The sequence below is a fragment of the Glycine soja genome, chromosome 5 (assembly GCF_004193775.1).
Source record: "Glycine soja cultivar W05 chromosome 5, ASM419377v2, whole genome shotgun sequence".
In the NCBI taxonomy this organism is placed as follows: domain Eukaryota; kingdom Viridiplantae; phylum Streptophyta; class Magnoliopsida; order Fabales; family Fabaceae; genus Glycine; species Glycine soja.
In genome coordinates this window covers 3,116,237-3,137,835 of record NC_041006.1, presented here as the reverse complement: position 1 = coordinate 3,137,835, position 21,599 = coordinate 3,116,237, and the positions used below count along the sequence as shown (strand labels likewise).

Genomic DNA, 21,599 nt, shown 5'->3' with positions numbered 1-21,599 from the left:
ATCAATAAAAAAAAAGTTGAAAGAGCTCTTATTATAATATCAATAAAATAACGCTTGGACTAAATGCATATTTAAATGAGTATTTATGAATATATTTTTAAATCATTTTAATTTCATAAAATAAAGTAAATTATATTTAAAACTCTTATATTAAAAAAGTAAATTTATAATAAAATTTAATATAAAAATTCTCAATTAAATATGAAAATTATCTCAATTTATAATAAAATTCTCAACTTAATATAAAACTGTGGGAAACTTTGACTGTTTTAAGTTTTGACACACTTGTAATTTAGCTAATTTGTATCTAAACACGTGTGAAAACTGTGATTGTTGTGGTCCGAAGGGGACCACAACGGAGATGCAGATGCTGTCCAACTATGATAGTAATTTATAACACTACTATATATATCCATAATACTATGTTTATTCCTTTGACTTTCCAGTTTCTACGTTGTGACAAACAAATACTACAAGACCAAACGGAAAACAAGATTTCCAGCGTTTTATTATTTTCACCTTACTAATAATTGTTACAATTGGATATTGATGATCTTATTAAGTCCATTTCCAAAACTGCCAAAAAAAATCACCCGTTTCGATCCTAATTCCAAACACACTTATCCCGTATTATATATATATATATATATATATCATAATAAAAGAGGAAAAAAAAAGTCTTACTTGCAACTTTTCACATACTAAAGGTAGTAAGGTACCTTTGTTCACACTCACTTTTCAGTTCCGAATTATCCACTTCATGTCATATTATCCACTTCTGTAAGTCTGTAAGTTTGTTGAGACAATAGTCAAAGACCAGGGTAAATGATCGCTTGATTTTGCATTGACCCTTTTCTTCATTCTCTCTTCTCTTCTTTCTTGCTTTTCAATTAATGATCTTTCACTCACATTAACATAAAGATACTTTCTTTTATTCTATTTATTGTTCCTATTCTTGGACGATCAAAGGGAAAGCAATTCTTGAACAGCCAATTCTGTTTTTCTTGCAGGGTCATTTTCTATACTCCTACCAAGTGAGGATTACTCTTTGAATCAGTTTCATGTTTTTCAGGTAAATGCTTGTCTTTGCTTGTCTTTCTTTCTTGCTATTTGGGCCTTTTGGGTTCTATTGGTATTGGCATTGGGGGCAGTTTATTTGGTGGGTAAGTATCTTGGTCAGGGTGAAACGATTTTTGCATGTCCAAGAATGTAATAAGGTTATGCAAGGTTATAGCATTGGTTGAACAGCTAAAGAGTGAATTTTACCAACTCTGTGTTGCACAATCCTTAATGGTTGATTTTCTAATATTTAACTGATGGTTTTCTGATCAATTGTTAATTTGTTATCATTCGTAGTGTTCTCTCTAAAATGCTGCCAAATTCAATATCAAAATGCTGCATGTTGTTGAACCTAGCTGGCGGTACATTGTATTCCGGGTTATGCGGCATGTATGGACAACTTATAAATTTGGAATACTCGAGAATTTTGAAAGAGAGAATTGAAAAGAAAAGAACTATAAAAAACGCATGTGTGCACATACACGTGTGAATCTTCAGTGTAGTAATAAGCAATGAATCCAAATTCCAGAATGGTTTTGCTTCGATTTTGTACTCTTTCCATATATGGTTTGCAGAAAGACAAATTTGTACAATGTTTTTGATAAGTATGAATTAGTAGTCCTGTATACATTGCATTAATTCAAAATTTCTCCAGTGGCTATGATGTTATTTGTTGGTTGAAGATTGTTATGTTTTAATCATTTGTTAGGTAGAATTTACTTAAAAATGTGTACTGTGGTTAGGGAGTTACTCCTTATACACTTGATTAATGTATTTTAGTTTCTAAACCGCTATAAGCAATTAAATTGATTTTCTGGAGTTTAGCGATAAATATAGAAATATGAGTCAGCATGCTCCTGTACATGGTCAGTCTGATTGGCCGATAGCCTGTAATTTTCATAACGGTTCTCAATCCTAACGCCTCCTCAATCACAAGGTTCATATGATAGGCAAGGAGGAAATGCGTGAAAGGCTAGTAACCGGCTAGAGATGTTCACGAGATTAGCTGCAAGAGTTTGAGTTCAATTTCAGTCTAGGATATCTGAGTCGCGGTGCGCGTTATCTTGTATGTTCTTTTAATCTCCATTGAACTTTGGTTGCTTAGAATTGGCTGATTCAAAGATTGAGTATAAATAGATCAGGACTTTAGCTGCATGAGTTTGAGTTAAATTCAAGGTGTGAGCGCTTTTTTATATGCTTGTGAACGTTCTTTTTAATTCAATAGATCTTTGGTTTAGTTTTGTGATTCTGTCTATCCAATCAAGTCTGCCTGCAATTGCATAGATTACAGAATTGGATGACTGGAAGATCAAATACTGGAGCCATTATACCCTTAGATTTTCTGCAATTTTCTTCCTTTCTCTGAAGAGAGTTCTATTGTTTTATTTAGAGAATTTTGAACTTACAAGGAAATTTTATAGGTGGTACTGTGGTAGGATCACAATCATAATATCCATTTATGATATAAATATGTGCTGTTCTTTTCCTGCTTTTGCTTGCAGCAGTGGAACTAGACTATTTTTTTTGGGGGGGAGGGGAGGGGGGTCACTCACATGATAACTACAAAAATTTAAAAGAGGGGATGGAATTTATTGGGGTGCTATGTAATTAATATTATTTTTGGCTTTGGTTTGCCACTGCCCCATACTCCATGAGTAGTTCTGCCTGACTACCTGATTCTTATAATTAGTATCTGAAAAGATTTCTCTTTCTTTTGTGGTATATAATTGGAAACCGAAACAAATTGGGGGATGAGTAAACTTACTTTGTTTGCTTCTACCATGATACCATTTGCGTTATATATTATTATCAAGGTAGTAGTGTGTATGTGTAACATTTGTTTGCCATTGTTTGTTCATAAATACTTTTTTTTTGTAGTTTTCAATGATATGATCACTTGTTGGACTTTTGATTTCAACTATCTGTGATGAGTTAAACTTGGTAAATAATAATTGGAAAATGCATATCTGATCATGTTAGCAGCTTTCATTTGTCAGCCAATTTCTTGTTCATATGAGTAATATTCATTTGTTTGTAAATTTCAACAATTTTCATTGGGTGAATTTGACAACAGATAGTTATTATCTACCTATGTTCAAGCAAACAAATAATTGTATGTGAAGATTTTGCTTGAACTATTTACCTGTCTTATGCTGCTGCTGCAGTCTTGCATATTATAATTATAGCTATTTCTCTTCCATCTTCACAGGTTCCTGCTTTCCTTGGCTCATATTCAAGAATTTGTAGTTCTGACGACTGTGTCACAATAATAGTTCTCTTTCAGAGCTCAGTGATTCACAATTGGAATAAAGATGGTGGTAAGATCATGCTCGAATTTGTCTGACTTGGTGTCCAAGGACAGTTTGAATTCCCCTCAAACTCCTGGAGCTCTTCCCCGACACCTGTCTGTTCCAGGAATTATGTCTGATGTGGATAGCAAACTAACGGGCAATGATGATTCAAATGCTTTCTCATCAGAACTACATCAGAAGAAGATCATTATAGCAGCAAATTTCCTTCCTCTTAATGCTCAAAAGGATGAAATATCTGGCAAATGGTGCTTCACTTATGATGAAGATTCAATCTTGGTGCCATTGAAGGATGGTCCCTCTTCTGACACTGAGGTCCTTTATGTGGGATCTCTGAAGGTTGATGTTGATGCTAGTGAACAAGAGAAAGTTTCTCTTCAGCTACTGGAGGAATTCAATTGCTTGCCTACCTTTATTCCTTCAGACATCCAGAAACTGTTTTATAATGGCTTCTGCAAGCAACATTTGTGGCCTCTGTTCCATTACATGTTGCCGTTGTATCCAGACTACTGCAATCGTTTTGACAAGTCACTGTGGCAGGCTTATGTTTCTGCTAACAAAATATTTGCTGATAAAGTCATGGAGGTTATGAATCCAGAGCATGATTATGTATGGGTTCATGATTATCATCTTATGGTTATTCCAACATTTCTACGGAAGCGATACAGTTGGATCAAGATAGGATTTTTCCTCCACTCTCCATTTCCTTCATCAGAAATTTATCGGGCTTTACCTGTCAGGGATGAAATTTTGAAAGCACTGCTTAATGCAGATTTAATTGGTTTTCATACATTTGATTATGCTCGCCACTTTCTTTCCTGCTGCAGTCGAATTCTTGGCTTAGAATATGAATCCAAAAGGGGTTACATCAGGCTCAAATACTTTGGCCGTACAATATTCATTAAAATCTTGCCTGTAGGGATTCATATGGATCGACTTCAATCTGCCTTTAATCACTCTTCTTTTTCAGTCAATGTCAGAGAAATGTCAGAGAAGTTCAAGGAGAAAAAACTTATTCTTGGAGTAGATGATATGGACATTTTTAAAGGTATCAGCCTAAAGCTATTGGCCATAGAACAACTCCTTCAGCAATATCCTGAATTGTTGGGAGAATTAATACTTGTCCAGATTGTAAATCCACCAAGAAGTACTGGTAAGGATGTAGAGGAAGCAAGGAACGAGATGCACATTATTGCCAACAGGATAAATGAAAGGTTTGGTTTGCTAGATTATGAACCTGTCATCATCATCAATCGTCATGTTCCGTTATATGAGAAGGCATCCTACTATGCTTTAGCAGAATGTTGCATTGTGGATGCGGTGCGGGATGGTATGAATTTGGTTCCTTACGAGTACATTGTCTGCAGGCAGGGGAGTCCTACAATGGATGAAGCTTTAGACATTGGTTCTGAATCACCTCGTACAAGTGCACTTGTTGTCTCTGAGTTTATAGGTTGCTCACCTTCTCTTAGTGGGGCAATCAGGGTAAACCCATGGGACATTAATGCTGTAGCCGATGCACTGAATTTGGCCATCACAATGCCCAGTGGAGAGAAACAGTTGCGGCATGAGAAGCACTATCGATATGTTAGCTCTCATGACGTAGCTTACTGGGCCAAAAGTTTTGTGCAAGATCTTGAGTATTCATGCAAGGATCACTATAGTAAAAATCGCTGGGGGATTGGCTTTGGCCTTAATTTCAGAGTTTTGTCCCTTTCTCCTACTTTCAGGAAGCTTAACAAAGACCATGCTGTTTCTGCATATGAAAGGACAAATTGCAGGGCATTCTTTTTGGATTATGATGGAACAGTTGTGCCTTCCGTTGTTAAAACTCCAAGTTCTGAAATCATAGATGTTCTAAATATCCTCTGCAGTGACCCTAAGAACACTGTGTTTATAGTAAGTGGGAGGGGGGAAACCACGCTGAGTGAATGGTTTGATCAGTGTGAGAATCTTGGTATAGCTGCTGAGCATGGTTATTATCTAAAGTGAGTTTTTCCTCTCCTCAATTTTATAGTTGGTCACATGCAATTCTGCTGATAATGATAATCGAAATCCTCTGTTTAATTTCTATCAAGAATGAGAAGGAAGGGACAATATGAGGGAGAAGGAATACATAGTGGTTTTTCACACATTCATGATGCATATATTTGGATCTTATGTAGTGTTTATTTTATTTATTTTTCCATTTTATTGGCAAGTTCTGTAAACTGATGATGTCTTGTATGGTCTTTTTGGCATAGATGGAGTCAACAGTCAGCTTGGGAAATGAACCATACAAGTACCAGTTTTTCTTGGAAAGAGATTGTTGAACCTGTGATGAGATTGTATACTGAGGCAACAGATGGCTCCTATATAGAGACCAAAGAGAGTGCCTTGGTATGGCACTACTATGATGCTGATCCTGATTTTGGATCTTGGCAAGCCAAGCAGCTGTTGGATCACCTTGAAGGCTTATTTGCAAACGAACCGGTAACTGTAAAGAAAGGAAAGCATATTATTGAAGTCAAGTCACTGGTATATTATATCCTATCTCTTCATTTATCAACATATGACTATTCTCAAGTTTTTTAATATCGGCTAATCAACATTACAGGGGATTACTAAAGGGTTAGTCGTGGAGGGCATTCTGTCCAAGATGACCAAGAATGGGAAAATACCTGATTTTGTACTCTGCATAGGGGATGATAGATCTGACGAGGACATGTTTGAGAGCTTGCTGAATAAAGTTTACAGTGGAACCTCTTCTCCTGCACCAGAAATCTTTGCATGCACTGTTGGTCAAAAACCAAGTAAAGCTAGGTACTATTTAGAGGATACTGAGGATGTGATGAGGTTACTTCAAGCTCTTGGTACCGTTTCAGTGCCTAAATCAACATCTCCTGAGGAAGACTCTTTTGGAAAAACAGAAGCCTGTTTCGACGTTTGAAATGCAAACTTTACCTGTCTATTTTGATAGTTTTCTTTCTTTTCCCATAAACAGTCAATGCTTCAAAGAAGCAGTTTACAATCTGGATTTTCAAGATTTGATTATAGAGGAAACTGCAACATTAAGTTTTAGACAGTGAACACCAGGGTTTAGACTGTTAAAGAGTTTCTGCTTTTGATGTTGATGTGGCAGCAAATGGATGTATATGCTGTGTCTTTTAGCAATACCTTTGATGTTCAAAAATATTCTTAGGTTCTGAATCTGGAGTCCTGGCTGCATAAGATGATAATACATTGGTTTGTATGGCTGAACTGGTTACAATTTTACATTGCAGGACCATTTAGAATTTAGAATTTAAAATCATATAAACCAGTTTCCATAGTTGCTCGGGTACAACATTTTTCATCTGAGAGGAAATGGAGATCATTGACATGTTTGTTGGATTCACTTCGTTTATTTTTAAATAAAAAAAAAAAAAAAAATACAGCACCTGTACACTATAGAAAGCCATATTATGAGAATAGGATATCTCAACACATTTTTTCTTTGAGTGAATTACACACAATCTACTTCTTCTAAAATTATATAAACTCTACCATTTTTTTAAGTGGTGTTTATAGGGCAGTTTGATGTGATGTTTTTAAACAATGAAGGAAGTCAGTACCATGTATAATGAAGTGTAAAAGTATATTTTTCAAACAACTAAGGAGGTTGTTGGAGTAGAAAAGACATGCAGAATTCATGTCATTTCACCAAATCTCGAGAATAATTACTGTATTTTTTTTTTATAAATTCAAAGCCACAATATGTATAAATTAAAATTGAAACAAACATCTTTTCTATGGCCGGTGATTTGAGTGTCATTGTGATACCATTTTGGTTAAACAATTTAATTAAGAATTCTTTTTTGAGGGGGACTTGATTAATGACTTATTGAATACATATTTATTAGTTTATTATATAAAAACTCATGTATAAATATCTTTTTATAACCGAAAAAACTATGGCTAAATTAATTTTATATAAGCCGAAAATAATTTAATGGGCATCACAAAAGAGTTTATTGAATAAACTAGAAACAGTTCATAGACATATTATAAGTTACTTTCATGAATTCTTTCAAATATTTACTCAAGTACTTACGTCATTAGATAAGTTTAAATAAACTATAAATAAATTCTTCTATATGGGCTTAAAATCCTTATATATTGGTTCCAAAATTTAAACTTGAGAGGACAAGGATTTTAAGGTGGAGTTCATAGTATGTTTGGTCTTCATTAGTCACTCTTCCTAAATTATAATTTCACGTTCTATGAGAAGTATCAATTGGTTATTTCTAGTTGAATGGGCACTTGGTAAAAAAAAAAAAAAAGTTGAATGAGCATTTGATGACTCATTACTTTTTAAACTAAAATTAAAAATTGGTTGTTATTTTTAAAAAATTTGAACTCAAAACAAAAAATCATCCCAAAGGAAGACTTAATATATTAGGTAGTTTTATTGTTTATTTAATGATTTTTTATATTATTTTTGGTTCTTTATATAAGAATCATATATTATTTTTTAAATGTATTAATTGTTAAATTTTTTATATTCTTAATTTATTATGATGTCTATTATTGATATATAGTATATTTACTCATTTATAAAAATGAATGTATTTATTGGACTATTAACCATACAAGTCACACATTGATTGAAAATTATTTCTTAAATTATAAGTAATGCCATTGAATATAATTACCACTTAAACTATTCAAATTTATGATATCTCTACAATTAAATTTAAATGCAAGACAATATTAATTAAAATTAATCAATTCAACTACTTTTATTATTTTTGAACTCTGTGTGAGTTCAGTTTTCAATTTTCTTCTGTGTTTGTTAATCAAGATACTTCTTAATTACTGTTATTAATACTGGACCACTAGTTGTGAAGTAGCAAATGACAATGTAGTTTGTGATAACTAAACTACTGGTTTGTTAGTTGAATGAAGCTATGTAGCTACTTTTTTTTTTTTCTTAACTAAAGGTATCTCAGGCTTCTTATTTGACATCCAACTAATCCTCTCTCATGGTCCATTTTGGGGTAAAGTGGTAACTCTAATTGCAACTTCATGCTTAAGCTGGAGATCGAATCCCAATCGTATTTAAGGGATCCACGAGTCAAACTACTTGTGTCAACTTGATTTTGATTATGAAACTACTCTTTTTTTTTCTTCTAATATATAGTTTTCTTGCCATGAACTTATGATGTCGTTTGCATACTGTCAATTGTTTGTTGTTCTGTTATTGTATTGTAAGACTTAATGCTTAAATTGGTTTGATAAAGACTCAGAAGATATTGACTGTGTCCTATTCGAGGTATGGATGTTGATTTGGCAGCCACTGTGTTTTTTGTTTTGTTTGTTCGTACAATGGTTGTTTTTAGACTGAACACTCAAATTTCTAATTGATCCTCTGAAGACACGTGGGTTTTTAAGTTGGTCTTCTAAATATTTTAGACATCAATTTGGTCCCTCCATGTTTAAAATGGACAATTACTATTCGACTCTTTCCCTCAATAACCTTTGGATATTTATTCAGTCTTAAAAATGGTGCCTCTTTTTTTTTTTCATAACATTATGAAGGACAAAATTGATGCTCAAAATCATTGGAGGACCTGGACCTAATTTGAAGTATTCACTCATTTTTGGTTTTTGTCCTTTTTCTCTAATCTTTTCATTGGTTTGTTTTGGGTAAGTCTTCGTTTTATACGAGGTACATTGTCATGAAACGGGGAGGAGAAATGAGTGAAATTTTTCATTGGAGCTGATATCTAACTGCAGATAGAGCAGAAGCATTGGTTTTACACTTTTACTCATCCTTTTATCTTTGGTTGATAACTTGTTATTTTTATATAAAATGTTGGAGGCCTGGAGGGGGGAAGCATGAGAGTGTGGTTGTCAAATGCTATTATATGATGACAGTACATTCAGATTGTAATCGTTGGACGAAATTGTTATCTCGGATTCGTTGATACTGATATGGTTTCATTTCTTCGTAAATTTGCTTTCACAAGTAAAAACGGTCCATTGGATATGATTGTGTCATTAGAATGGTATGATAATGCTGTGAAAAACAGGGTGTACGAGAAATTGACTTGAAGGATAACTAAAATCTTAAAAGGAAAGACAGAGTTTATGCTGAAACAATTGTTGGCAATTTTTGAATCGTAAAGTTTGTATGTAGTTGTAAATATAAAACTATTCTTTTGTTTATCCATACGAACTAGAGTGTAATTTTAAGGGTTTTTTTTACCCATCTATATTTTCTCTTTCTAGACAATTCATAAACTATACTACTTTATGCGTTATATTTCAAAGTTCATTAAGAAGTCGAGATTTACTATCTTAATTTCTAAACGAGATTTTTTTTAATTTAAATTTTATTTGTAATTTTTAATTTATGTTTTAATTTACATTATAAATATATTTTAAATTTAAACTTCCCTACTTTTATTTAAATATTATATTATATAAAAATATTTTTATTTTTTTAAAAAATGATGTTATTAAATATAATTTTTTTTCTTATATTATTTAATTTATACAACACTTAATATACAATATTTTTTTAGTTAACATTTTTATTTTTTTTAAAAATCTGAATTTTTAATATTATTTTTGCATTAATAAAAAATTAAAACTTTTAATATTATTATTTTATTAAATATAACTTGTTTATTTATGTCATTCATTTTTAAAAAAAAAGTTTAAATTTAAAATATATTTAATAATTTAAATTAAAAATTAGAAAAACCACCATTTAAAACTAGGGTGACAAATCCAGACTTGTCAGTGAAACCTACAAATGATGCACTTTGAGATATAACCCACAAAGTGCTATACTTTGGAAATTTTGGAAATTCTCTAGAGAGGAAAAGTATAAATCCCTAAAAAAAAAAAAACTAATTTTAAAATAGAAAATGGTATAGTGTGTCAGACGCATTTGAGTTGTGTCAGACGCATTTGAGTTGTGTCATAATCGTAGTTTGTTCGGTCTATTTTCCATGTTTTTCCCATTGACATTTCTGGGTTCGAATCATCTCATTCTCCTCATCTTTCGCAATGGCCGTAAAACAAAATAGTCAATAGATTCAAAACCGTCTCGTGGGTTTGCCACGACTCCTTCGTCGTCGTTACATAGTTTTCAGATCTGCGAGTCCCATGATGGAAATGGGAATTTCAACGTGTTAAAATTTTGTTGTGGGAGAAAATGTTCCAATCGAAGCATTACTCTAGTTGTTGCTTTGTTGGTATTTTTTATACTAGATAAGGTTATTTTCTTCTTCCCCTAAATTGAGAACAAGTAATAATGTATTTATCTTGATTTAATTTAAAGTGCATGAAATTTTAACTTACTAAGGGTGAAATTTTCCATCCATATCTATTGAAAAATTGTTCTAATTGGAATTGCTCCTAACTTGCTTTAGTTATAGCTTGTTGGAGGTTGTTTTAATTGTAGTTTTAAGGAGGCGTGTCTAGTTTTACATTACTTGGAGATATGACTTAAAGTTGAAATTCTAAAATGATATTAGTAGTTAGGCCTCTAGACCATTTGTTGTTGAACTGTTAATTGACTTAATCACATATGTTTAATCATACAAACTTTAGACTATATATTCAGATTTTGACATCAGTGATATGACCAAAATAATTTATGAGTGAGGATAAGAAGTCCAAATTCTAAGATGATCTTATAATTTTAAACTATATCATCTTCCTTGCTTTATATTTTACAGCGAATTAAGTCAACATTGCATATTTTTCCGTAAAATATTTCGCGTTTTTATCACCTGTAATTTTTGTGTACTGAATAATTTTAGACTATACTCCGTATAAGTGATCTTGTAAGTTTGACTTTAATTAAGGTTTAATTTTCTCTTGATTATATATCGAAGAAAAAAATGAATGGAAAAGATTAGAGCCCTGCATAAATGAAATTAGACGTTCCGAACTGCGCCGAACCTGTGATTCTACAGGGAAAGTGCATACTTTAAGGTGACAAGTGTTGATAAATTCAGGTAGAGTCTTGAATCATTAAATTAAACAGTCGTAAGAAATATTCCGGAAACATGTGAATGAATATGGATGGATACACATTGTTTTGAAAAGCACAGTATTGCTATGTTTACAATAAATAGGAAAATATGTAAAATGGTGTGTGATGTGAGAGAGAGAAAAAGGTGAAAAAGTGATTTGAGAATATGATTATTGTAAAAATAAAAATAAAAACATGTGATGGGGATAATATTTATAATTAAAAAACAAATGATATTGTTTGATTTATTTTAAGAGCATGTCCATAATAAACAAGCTAAGTTGAGTAGTGAGGGTCAAGGGACACAGAAACAACACAAGTGAATAGATAGATAGGGTTACATTTGGAATTAAATAGAGCATGGCAAGCATGTGTTACCTATTTATAGCTGAGGCGGATAGTGGAGCTCTCTCTCTCTCCTCTAAAAAAACACCTAATCTGATCTGAGTTCCTGACATGTCCATCGAATTTGATTCTGAATCCATTGCCACTCCCACGGCCCAAGCCCAAGCCCAGGAGCGATCCAACTCTCGCTGCGCCTTGTTATTTTCTTCCTACAACTGCTTCGGCGGCCAACGACGTCGTTCCTCATGGTGGGAGCGCGTCCGCTCCCACTCCCACTCCGCTCCAGCCTCAGCCGGTGACCGGTGGTGGTCGCGTGGGCTCAGGGCGCTGAAGAAGCTTCGCGAGTGGTCGGAGATCGTAGCGGGGCCTAAGTGGAAGACCTTCATTCGCAGGTTCAACCGCAACCGCCCCAACAAACGCATACCCACGTACCAGTATGACCCCTTCAGTTACGCCCTCAACTTCGACGAGGGGCCTAACGGGGATTTCAACCACCACCACGACGATGCTGCGCTTCGCAATTTCTCCACGCGCTACGCTGCCGCGAACAACGTCAAGTCGCTTTCCCCCAAGGCCCGTGACTGCGATGACGCCGTTTTGGTGTGAGTGGTGTGGAGTGGCCACGCGGTGTTTGGTTTGTGGCTTAGCTTCAGTCCGAAAAGGGGCAGGAGTGGGTGCCCCTTCGCGTCATTATTTAGTTTTATTTTTTTGCTTAAATTACTTATTTTTTCTTTATATTTTCATGATTCTTTTAATTTTTTTTAGTCTTGTAATAATTTTTTTGAAAGTGATATTTTTAGCTCTTACAGTTTTATGATTCTTACTCTTTTTAGTTTTTATAATTTTTAAATTACAATAATAAAAAAAATAATAAATTATACATACTAAAATAAATACTTTATAAAAAAATTAAAATATAAATTATAAAAATTAAAAAAATTATTTTTAAATTATAAGAACTAAAAAAATAAAAATCATAAAATTATAACACCAAAGTAATTTAACCTTTTTCTTTTTGTCATATGAATCCCTATGGAAACCGTTGTTATTGTGTATATACACACTTTTATTTTCTCTATTGTATGATAATTAATTCATTGTTATTTTTATGGTTGGTGCTTGGGTGGGTGGAGGGTTGTGGAATAAGAATTAAGAAGGTTGGCTTGGCTTCCAATTCCCGGTTTGATAATAGTAGTGGTAATTATTATAATGTTTAAGGATGGGCCTGGCTTGGGGGTGGTGGGGGTTTGCTTTTCGATTTGGCAATTGCAATCAATAAATGAGGCTTCCACGAAATGAATCAAGTTGGGATTTTTTGTTAGATGTGTCGTCTTCTTCACCCTTAAAAATTGTCATTTTCATTTTCATGAATGATAGTGTGGTGGGATCAAAGTAGAACATCTTGCCTATTCTAGTAGTGGCTTGACAGCTTGTTCGATCTAATTTGTTTTGTGTCACAAATCAACTGTGTAGTGTATGAGTTACCGATATAGACAAGTAGGAGAAACTGCTCTTATCCTAGGGTAAAGATATTTCTCTTATGTAGCGTTCGTTCATTAGGGAAAGATACCATTCATTCAATCAATAATTAGATTAAGACATTTCTTGAATGTTTTTACCGATACCTTTTAAATGATTTTCGTATTTTTACATATACTATTATCATATCAGCTGTTAATTGCATTTTTTTCAAAGGTTTGATTATTTAATTTCTATATATTTTTGGTATAAAGTTTATCATAGTTTGTCATTTAATATGTAATATGTATGTTATTATTGAACATAAAATACTTAGTATAGTTATTTTAAATTTTAGATATATTTTTTAGTTTCTAAAAATTATATTTTATGAATCAGTCCCTTTATTTTTTCAAATTTATTTTATAATTATTTTTTAAAAAGAAAATAGAAAAATCAAATAAGAAATAAAAACGAAGAGCCTTCCTGCCAAAGGAGTAGGCCACTGAGTAAGACCCTGTCACTATTTGGTGGGAATGATAGTAGTAGAGTTAGGTAAGATATATTAAAATGGTGGTTCCCATATTCGCATTAAAATCATGTATTTAAATCCATATTCAGGTGGGTGACAACTTGAACACTTACAAGGTATATATGTGTTTATACTTGGATCACTTATCTACATAATGTATCTATATGTTGAATACAATCTTTGCATAAAAAAAAATGTTGAATACAATCTCACATTAGGTATCTGTTCGATAAATTAATAAAACATGAATGTTGTGATATTATATTAATATTAATGATGAAAACTAATTAAAAAAAAAGAGCGTTAATTAAAAGAAAAATATGTAATTTAATTGAAGAAAACATTCAATTATTCCAATTCCTAATTATATAGCATTGCAAATAAATTTTTTAGCTTAATTGCAAATACTATTTTAAAAAATTTTAAATTTAGTTATAAAATATACTAAATATATTATGTACAACGACAAAATCATGCTTGTTCTCGCCATTTTATGAGCAATAAATTAACATAAATTGAAAATTAAGGACTCAAGAAGAATGTAAAGCCTCAAATTAGTCTTCTAAATTATGACTTGGATATTTTACTTTTAAGATATTTTAATGCATCAGTCTAACTTTACAAAACATAAATTTAGTTATTTTATAAAAATAAAAAAAAAACTATAACGAATCACTTTTTGTAAAATCCCAAGCTGAAGAAATGTTTTTTTTAAATGCTCTATTTATACAATCTCAGAATAATCTGAATTTACTTAAGAAAGTTTGTCTCCTAATAGGTGGTATAATGTGCAGGATTTGAGATTTATATGATGGCTTCATACACGAAAGTGGATTTTTTTTTAAGTAAATACACCTTTTCTTTTCTTTTCTGTCTTTTTTTTTATCTACATTACTTTTGTAATTTAATTCTCAATATACACTATTTAAGACTTTTTTTCTTTTTTTTTTTAATTTAAAATATTATAAAATATAAATTTTTTGTCGTTCTCTTTCTCCACTCTCATATTCTTATCACATTAATTAAGTAACAGCAAAAAATAATTGCTAATTAAATATCTTTAAAGATATTTTTAATATATTTTTATTATAAAAAATAGTTCATATTTAACAAGACATAAATAATAAAAATATCAATTCTTATCACTTAAGCCAAAAATAATTATTAAATAAATATTTTTAAAGATATTTTTAATATATTTTTATTTAAAGATATTTTTAATAAATTTTTTAAAAATATTTTTAATATAACTTTTATTATTCTTTAAAATTTTATGTCTATTGTATAAGATAGATGTATCAATTTTATTTTACTATATTTTTTAATTTATTTTAATATTACTAACTAATTTTCTTTTTTTTATTAACGAACATAACAAAAAAAATATCTTACAACACATAAATTTAACTACAAAAATATATACAAAATAACTAAAAAATTATATTATAATTTTATTCAATTTTTTTATTTTTTCTTATCTATATATTTTTTCTTTAAAAAATAAAAAACAAAATTATAAAATTTAATTTAATAAATAAGTAATTTTAAAACCAATTAAAAAAATTATATAATATAATATTTATATTTTATAATATTTTAAATTAAAAAAAATAAAAAAGAGAGAGAAAGTCTCAAGTAATATACATTGGAAATTAAAGTGTAAAGTAACCTAGATTGAAAAAAAAATTAAGAGAAAAAAGGTGTATTTACGGAAAAAAAAAAAAACCTAGGAAAGTGAGACACTCTTTTCAATACTCGTTTTAAATTGACTTTAATAAACTCGAACAGGGTGTAACCAGATCCTACAAACCCGGAATTTTGGTGAAACGGTTTTGGAGTAACCCAACCCACTTGATTCGCTGAACCTGGTTATAGATGAAGCCACTGGCATCAACATCACATATACGGCTAGTAAATTTTTATAATGCCAAATATTGATAACAATAATATTTTGCAAAAGGAAACTCTCGCAGACAAGGTGGTACCTTCAATCAACATCTGCATATACATGTTATCCACCACAAACGGCTTCAGATTTTTTCTTCTTTTTTCAAAATAAAAATGCACACAGCATTAGAGGAAGCCTTCATTTGTGAACTCCTTTGCTCACAGACCTTATTTGCAGCAAAATCTCACCAACTATCCATGGAAAGCTTAGAAAGCATGGGCTTTCCCGGCAATAATAGCTGGGGTGATAGGTCACATGATACCATGCAGATGCCATAGGCTTATATTCATGCGGTTCGCAACTAGTTTCAAACCATTCTTTAGCTTCACGCTGAAGGTTCTTCACTGAGAGCAGAATCCGATCCTTCATATCACCATATCTCCTGTTATCACGCTGCAAATATGAAGCACGGTTTTGCAAGTTACCAAGTAGCATTTCATCCTCGGTCTCTGCACCATAGAAGTCCATTAAACTGCTCATCTTCTCTGCATACATTTCTTTGTGAGTTGATGCTGTCTCAAGGAAGGCCTCAAAACCATTCACTTCAAGGCTACGGTCATATGCTTCTTCAGCATGCTTCTCTGACCACACAAAGCTATATCTTATTTGCATTTGTGACTCAATTATGGCGCGATAAAGTTTTCCCAGTACCCCCTTGGAGATGTACATAGGCTTGTCAACCCTCTCCATGAAATCTGGAAACTCTCTTGGTTTCAGAACTCTAGGCATTGCAGCAGGTGCTCCAGTCTTTGCAAAGTCGACAGCCATGGAATGAAGCTCTGCCAATTCCAGACATTTTCTACTCTTGGCCTTATCTTGTTCACGGTCAGCGTGAACTAGATGAGCAGTAGAGATAGCACCCAAAGTATCATTGATCATGTAATCAACAAAGAATTGTTGGATTTCCTGCTCACCCAGGAAAGAACAAATGAGGAAGCAGTTTTTCATTTATCAATGTTTCTTTAAAAAAAAATTGTAACTTCGTAGAAAATTACCTCTAGGGTCACTTTATGGTCCATTATACGGGGCCTCCTTCCTGTGTAGTCCATTGGAGCCTCAGTTTGACATGGGATTAGATCTTTGTCCCAACTTATGAAAAACAAATCTCCATCGAGATCACCTCCAGAGCATTCATTTGGATGAGGCCTGCAGGCCAACCAACAAGTATTAGCAGCAATAAACATCAATGATAATATAGCGGCTTCTTGATGCAGAACACAGGTGGGCCTGAGCTCAACCAGTCTTAAAAAATATAGGACTTCGAAGTTAAGCCCATAGGCCAGTAAGGACAAATTCAGAGCTGGTTTAAAATCTGGGTTGGGCTTTTGGACTTTTAGAATAAAAAAGAGGCTAAAAAATTAAAGATATTCTTAAATTACATACAATATAATATGCATAATCATATAAACTTTTTTCTCTTTTCATGACATTGGGGTTAGGTGATAAGTATCTGGCATCCTTAGACAGGTCAAAGATAAGCCAACTACACTAGGACTACAGGCTTCATAATAAAATTAATCACGAGCTAAATAATAAAAGGTACTACTAGAAACTCTGCATCTGAATCTTCAGAGATGTGTATAAATAAACAAATCTCACTGTAAATTTTTTTTTTCAAACATTTAAGGAAGCTTAAAGTAACCTAATAGACCCATTGAACTAGAACCAGTTGGCATCGTTAGACAATAAAAAACTGATGATGACTAAGGACACCAAATTGTTGAGACAGTAAAAATAACATTTTTGTTTTTGCAAAAGTAAATGAAAACGCAATGCGAGTAGATGCTGCAAGTTCTGGAATCTACATGACAAATGATACTGTGATAGTCTAGCCAACAACAACATCCTCCTTTCCCCTTGTATCTCTCATCCTACAGTTTGCATCTCCTTCTTTTGTTGGCACGTGATTAAAAATGACTCATGGTAGTCAATGACACCACACAGGACCAAAGATAAATGTAAAAGATGTAATAATTCTATGTTGAATAAAAAAATGGTTGCAATTGCAATCAAATGGGATTGTAAATGCAGTTCATTATACACATACCTATGTCCTTTTTGTGGAAATACAAGGCAATCCCTCAAACCCTTCTCCTCTAATTCTTCACTGTAGATAGCATCAAGGACTCTGATGTCTCCTGGGTGAAGGCAAGGATTTTTGGTGACCACCACCTTTCCCACTATTATACATGTGTTATCATCCCCATCCACTTTCCTTAGGTTTTCATCTCCAAATTTTTCCCTAGTTTTTGTCACGGTTATGCGGACAAATACTTGGCCATAATTCAAAAGACCAGTTTCATCCAAGCAACCTACCAAGACCCGACCCTTGGGAACAAATATTCGGCATCTACTTTTCAAGTCAGATAATTGGTATGCATAATAAGCCTTGAGCATCATTGATAGGTAAGGCTCACTGTTTGGCTCATTAAATTCATGCAACATCTTCACTAGAATGCTCTTTGAATCAGCTCCATTTAAACTTTCCAAAACTTCCAAAGCTGCTTTACTATCAGTCAGCATCCTTCCTAACAAATCCAATTGGTCATGTTGCATTGCCAAAAGCACCTCATCTTTTACTCCTAATGTAGACAACAGGGATATAATCTCTCGATTGAGAAAGCAAGGCATTGACTCACTCCATTTAGTGACACAAAGCATGCTGTTTTTGGATTCAAACTTAAGCATGCTGCTACGCAATGATAACTTCCTAAAGGAACGGCGATCAACAGCAATGACACCTTTAAATCCTCCATACCGAATTTGAAATGCTGATGGAGTATGATCCAATTTTAGCTTTTGAGCAACTTGCCTAGCAAAAGATTGGGAAATTTTTCCAATACCATCTGAGAAACAATAGCTTACACCATCAGAAATAACTTCAACATCCGGAATTATCTCCACATCTTGAGAGACCACTTCAAAAGTTTGCATGGAAGAACTGAACAACTGACCCATCCTCGCTGCACATTTAGAAACACTGCGAATATTGTTGAAGCATCCCATCCATTCTCTGATATCTGCTGCTTTCAGATTGTCATTAGAAGCAAACAACCAAACAGAATTTGATCGCAGCTGACTAGCAGAGAAGGCCAGGAACTCAAATCTCTTTGAGCCAATTACAATCCCATCTCGGAGAATAGTCAATATCCGCTTATATATTTCAGTTTTCAAAGGCTTTGAAAAGAGTCCCTTTTGCACACCAGTTGATACTGCATTAGTTGGAAGCTTATTCCAATTCTCTTCGACAAAGGTAATCCTCATGAAGTCCGATGCATGCGAAGCAAAGTGCTTTACCACATGATTTGAGGTTTCAAGCTCAGGACCAAGGCAATAAATCTTTGTGGGGGTAATCAAGGCTCTATGACAGCTCATAATGTTACTATCTGTCAACCTTTTCTGCGACGATTGTGGCAGACCTTTTTTCTTGTTACTCAGCACATGCAATTGAGTCTTGACAAATTTGAGAGGCTCATAACAGGTGAAGCTCATCTTGTGCAATTTCAGAAAAATCACAGCTCTAGTTTCTTCATCTAAGCCTGCTAACAAGTCAATCAATTCATCATCCACCGAAGCAAGACTAATTTTCTGGGTATGAACAAGAGAATTCAGCTGGAAAAGAGCCTCATAAGGTAACTTGGATTGTGAAGCACGCTTTACAAGCGGAACTGCTTCTGTCGAAGAACAGAATTCTTCTCCGTCTTCCAGAGCCAGATCTCTCAAATTTTCCTTGTAGAGTGGGAAACTTTTAAAAACATCCAAAGCTAAATGTTCTTCCACAATTTCCCAACAAAACGAAGTAGAGTGCCCAATTGACTTGAGAGGTGAGAAGTCGGTAGTCCGCACCCAAAGAAATTCAAAATCCTCCTTACAAAAACGGTATCTATCTCCCCTAAACTTGGCTGCCACATCTGCCCCCGTCTTTTTCTTATAAATCCTTGGCCCAAATTTCATCTGACATAAAAAAAAAAAAAATCAAATAAATAAAAACCCATTAATCATATAAATCAAAGTCCTAATTGACATTCATACTTGTTTTATTTTAAAAAAAAAAAAAAAAAAAAAACCACCGTATGTAAGGCTTTTGACACCCTAACAGGATCCTAAGATATCCCTCACAAGCTTCAGTCTTTTTGACCGACTATAGGACAAATCCTTGATTTAGAGCTTTGTTAGTCACACTTAAAGTTTCTTGTCCCTCCCATCCCCACATTCGTACCTGTTGATATTAAACAAGACAAAATTTAAATACAGACTCTTAAGTATTTTCTTTCTTCAATAAGTGATGACCTAGGTAAAACTTCTACTATTAAGCAGATTATCTAGGTAAAACTTCAATTCTGATAGAGAATAATGCTAGTCCGTAATAATAATGATAGGTAATACCTTCAAGAGGAGGGCATTGAGTTTGGCATCTTCTCCCAAACAATAGCCATGAGACTCCAAAATATCCTCAAACAAAAACTCGAGTCTGTAACAGTCGCCATTATGCCACACCCAGAAGTCCAGCCTCTTCCTTAGGGGCAGGACCCAGCCCGCGACGCCCTCCCAGGATTCGAGGACGCTCATGCGGTGGTCGGAGAGCACGAAGCCGGCGTAGAGGACGCCGTTATGAAGGCGGTGTTGGGGGCGGAAGATGATGTCGGCGTCGGTTTCGGAGAGGCGGAGGAAGTGGCGGTGGAAGAGGAGGTGGTTGAGTTGGGAGAGCGAGAGGGCGCGGGACCTGGCGTCGAGGGTCTCGAACTGGACGCGGCCGAAGCCGCGGGACTTCCAGTTGGGGTTGTCGGAGAAGATTTCGAGGGCGAACACCGTCGAGGGACCCACCGTCGATTCGAGGAAGTCGAGGAGGTCCTTCGCGGTCGCGGATTGGGGGATGTTGGACACGCGAACCGTGTTGGAAAGGGTTGTCGTCGTTGTCGTCCCCATGATGATGCTCCCTACTAGAGTGACTGAGAGCGTAAGTAACACAGGCACAGCGACTGTTGGTGGAAAAGGGTCTCGTGATGTGTTCAGTTTTCTTCCAAACACAAACAAAACCTGGCAAATTTTCGCATTTGGGGTGCTTTTATAAACTATTTTTTTAGATGGGTCATTTTCAAAGTTTTTTCGTGAGAGATTGTTTTTTATGCTATTTGCATGCATGCACCACGCAAATCGTAAGTGGAAATGGCGAGTTTATTGTTTGCGAAGGAGTCGCCAGTGGCAATGGCGATATCGCCATATATAGGAAATTGCCAGTCAAACTAACAAGTTCCAACAAGTAGGCTCAGCCGGGCTAGGTGTAGGAGAGTGCAAGCAGGTTCTTCAGGGTCAGGCCATGCAGGAGGGAATCGCCATCCGTATTGGCGGTTTGCTTTCAGTGAGGGAATCGCCAGCCTGGCTAGCGGTTTGTGGGCAGAAAGGACTCGCCAATTGCACTGACGAGTTGTTTTAATTCAAAATTCTTGCATTATAAAAGAAGTTTCATGACTCCATAGTTGTGTTCCTTGCATTGTTTTCTTCTTCTTCATAAATTCCTCCACTACATTGCGTTCTTCTTATTTTGTTCCAGCTTTTTTTATTGTAAGTATTTTTTAATGGTAACTTTAAATATTTGTTGTGTTATATATATATATATGTTAACTTAATTTTAGTTGATATATGAAAATTATTTACGTTAAGTTTGTTTATCTTTGTAGGACAATGCTTTGTTCTCCCTATTACGTGATTTCTCTCCTGGTTTCTGTGTTTTTGGTACGTATTTCTTAACTTGGTAACTTTAGTTGATATATTAATATTATTTAAGTTAGGTTTTTTAAATTGTATGTTATTAGTTGTTATATATATATATATATATATATATATATATATATATATATATGTTAGGTTAGTTTTAGTTAATTTGATAATATTATTTTCTTTAAATTTTGTAAATTAGTATGGTATTAATTGTTTTAT

General features: G+C 33.7%; 3 protein-coding genes across 4 annotated transcripts; 2 read left to right on the top strand and 1 right to left on the bottom strand.

The window, feature by feature from the left end:
- Positions 1 to 3,189: 3,189 nt before the first annotated feature.
- LOC114411948 (probable alpha,alpha-trehalose-phosphate synthase [UDP-forming] 9) lies at positions 3,190 to 6,660 on the top strand. The gene is made up of 3 exons (XM_028375698.1): positions 3,190 to 5,356; positions 5,612 to 5,885; positions 5,965 to 6,660. The coding sequence occupies exons 1-3, from the start codon at positions 3,372 to 3,374 to the stop codon at positions 6,295 to 6,297; spliced, it is 2,592 nt and encodes an 863-aa protein (XP_028231499.1). The 5' UTR covers positions 3,190 to 3,371; the 3' UTR covers positions 6,298 to 6,660.
- A 4,956-nt stretch (positions 6,661 to 11,616) lies between these two features.
- Positions 11,617 to 12,465, top strand: LOC114411946. Its single transcript, XM_028375697.1, has one exon. The coding sequence runs from the start codon at positions 11,836 to 11,838 to the stop codon at positions 12,328 to 12,330; it is 495 nt and encodes a 164-aa protein (XP_028231498.1). The 5' UTR covers positions 11,617 to 11,835; the 3' UTR covers positions 12,331 to 12,465.
- A 2,994-nt stretch (positions 12,466 to 15,459) lies between these two features.
- On the bottom strand, positions 15,460 to 20,714 carry LOC114411945 (RNA-dependent RNA polymerase 2-like). 2 transcript variants are annotated; one of them, XM_028375696.1, is made up of 5 exons: positions 20,049 to 20,152; positions 19,733 to 19,881; positions 17,710 to 19,616; positions 16,658 to 16,808; positions 15,460 to 16,568 (listed from the first exon to the last, which is right to left on the bottom strand). In XM_028375696.1, exons 3-5 carry the CDS (start codon positions 19,614 to 19,616, stop codon positions 15,801 to 15,803), a joined length of 2,826 nt encoding a protein of 941 aa, XP_028231497.1. In that variant the 5' UTR covers positions 19,733 to 19,881; positions 20,049 to 20,152; the 3' UTR covers positions 15,460 to 15,800. The 2 variants fall into 2 exon arrangements, with proteins under 2 accessions (XP_028231497.1, XP_028231496.1); XM_028375695.1 differs by lacking the exon at positions 19,733 to 19,881 and having other exon boundaries at positions 20,049 to 20,714.
- Between the last annotated feature and the right edge of the window lie 885 nt (positions 20,715 to 21,599).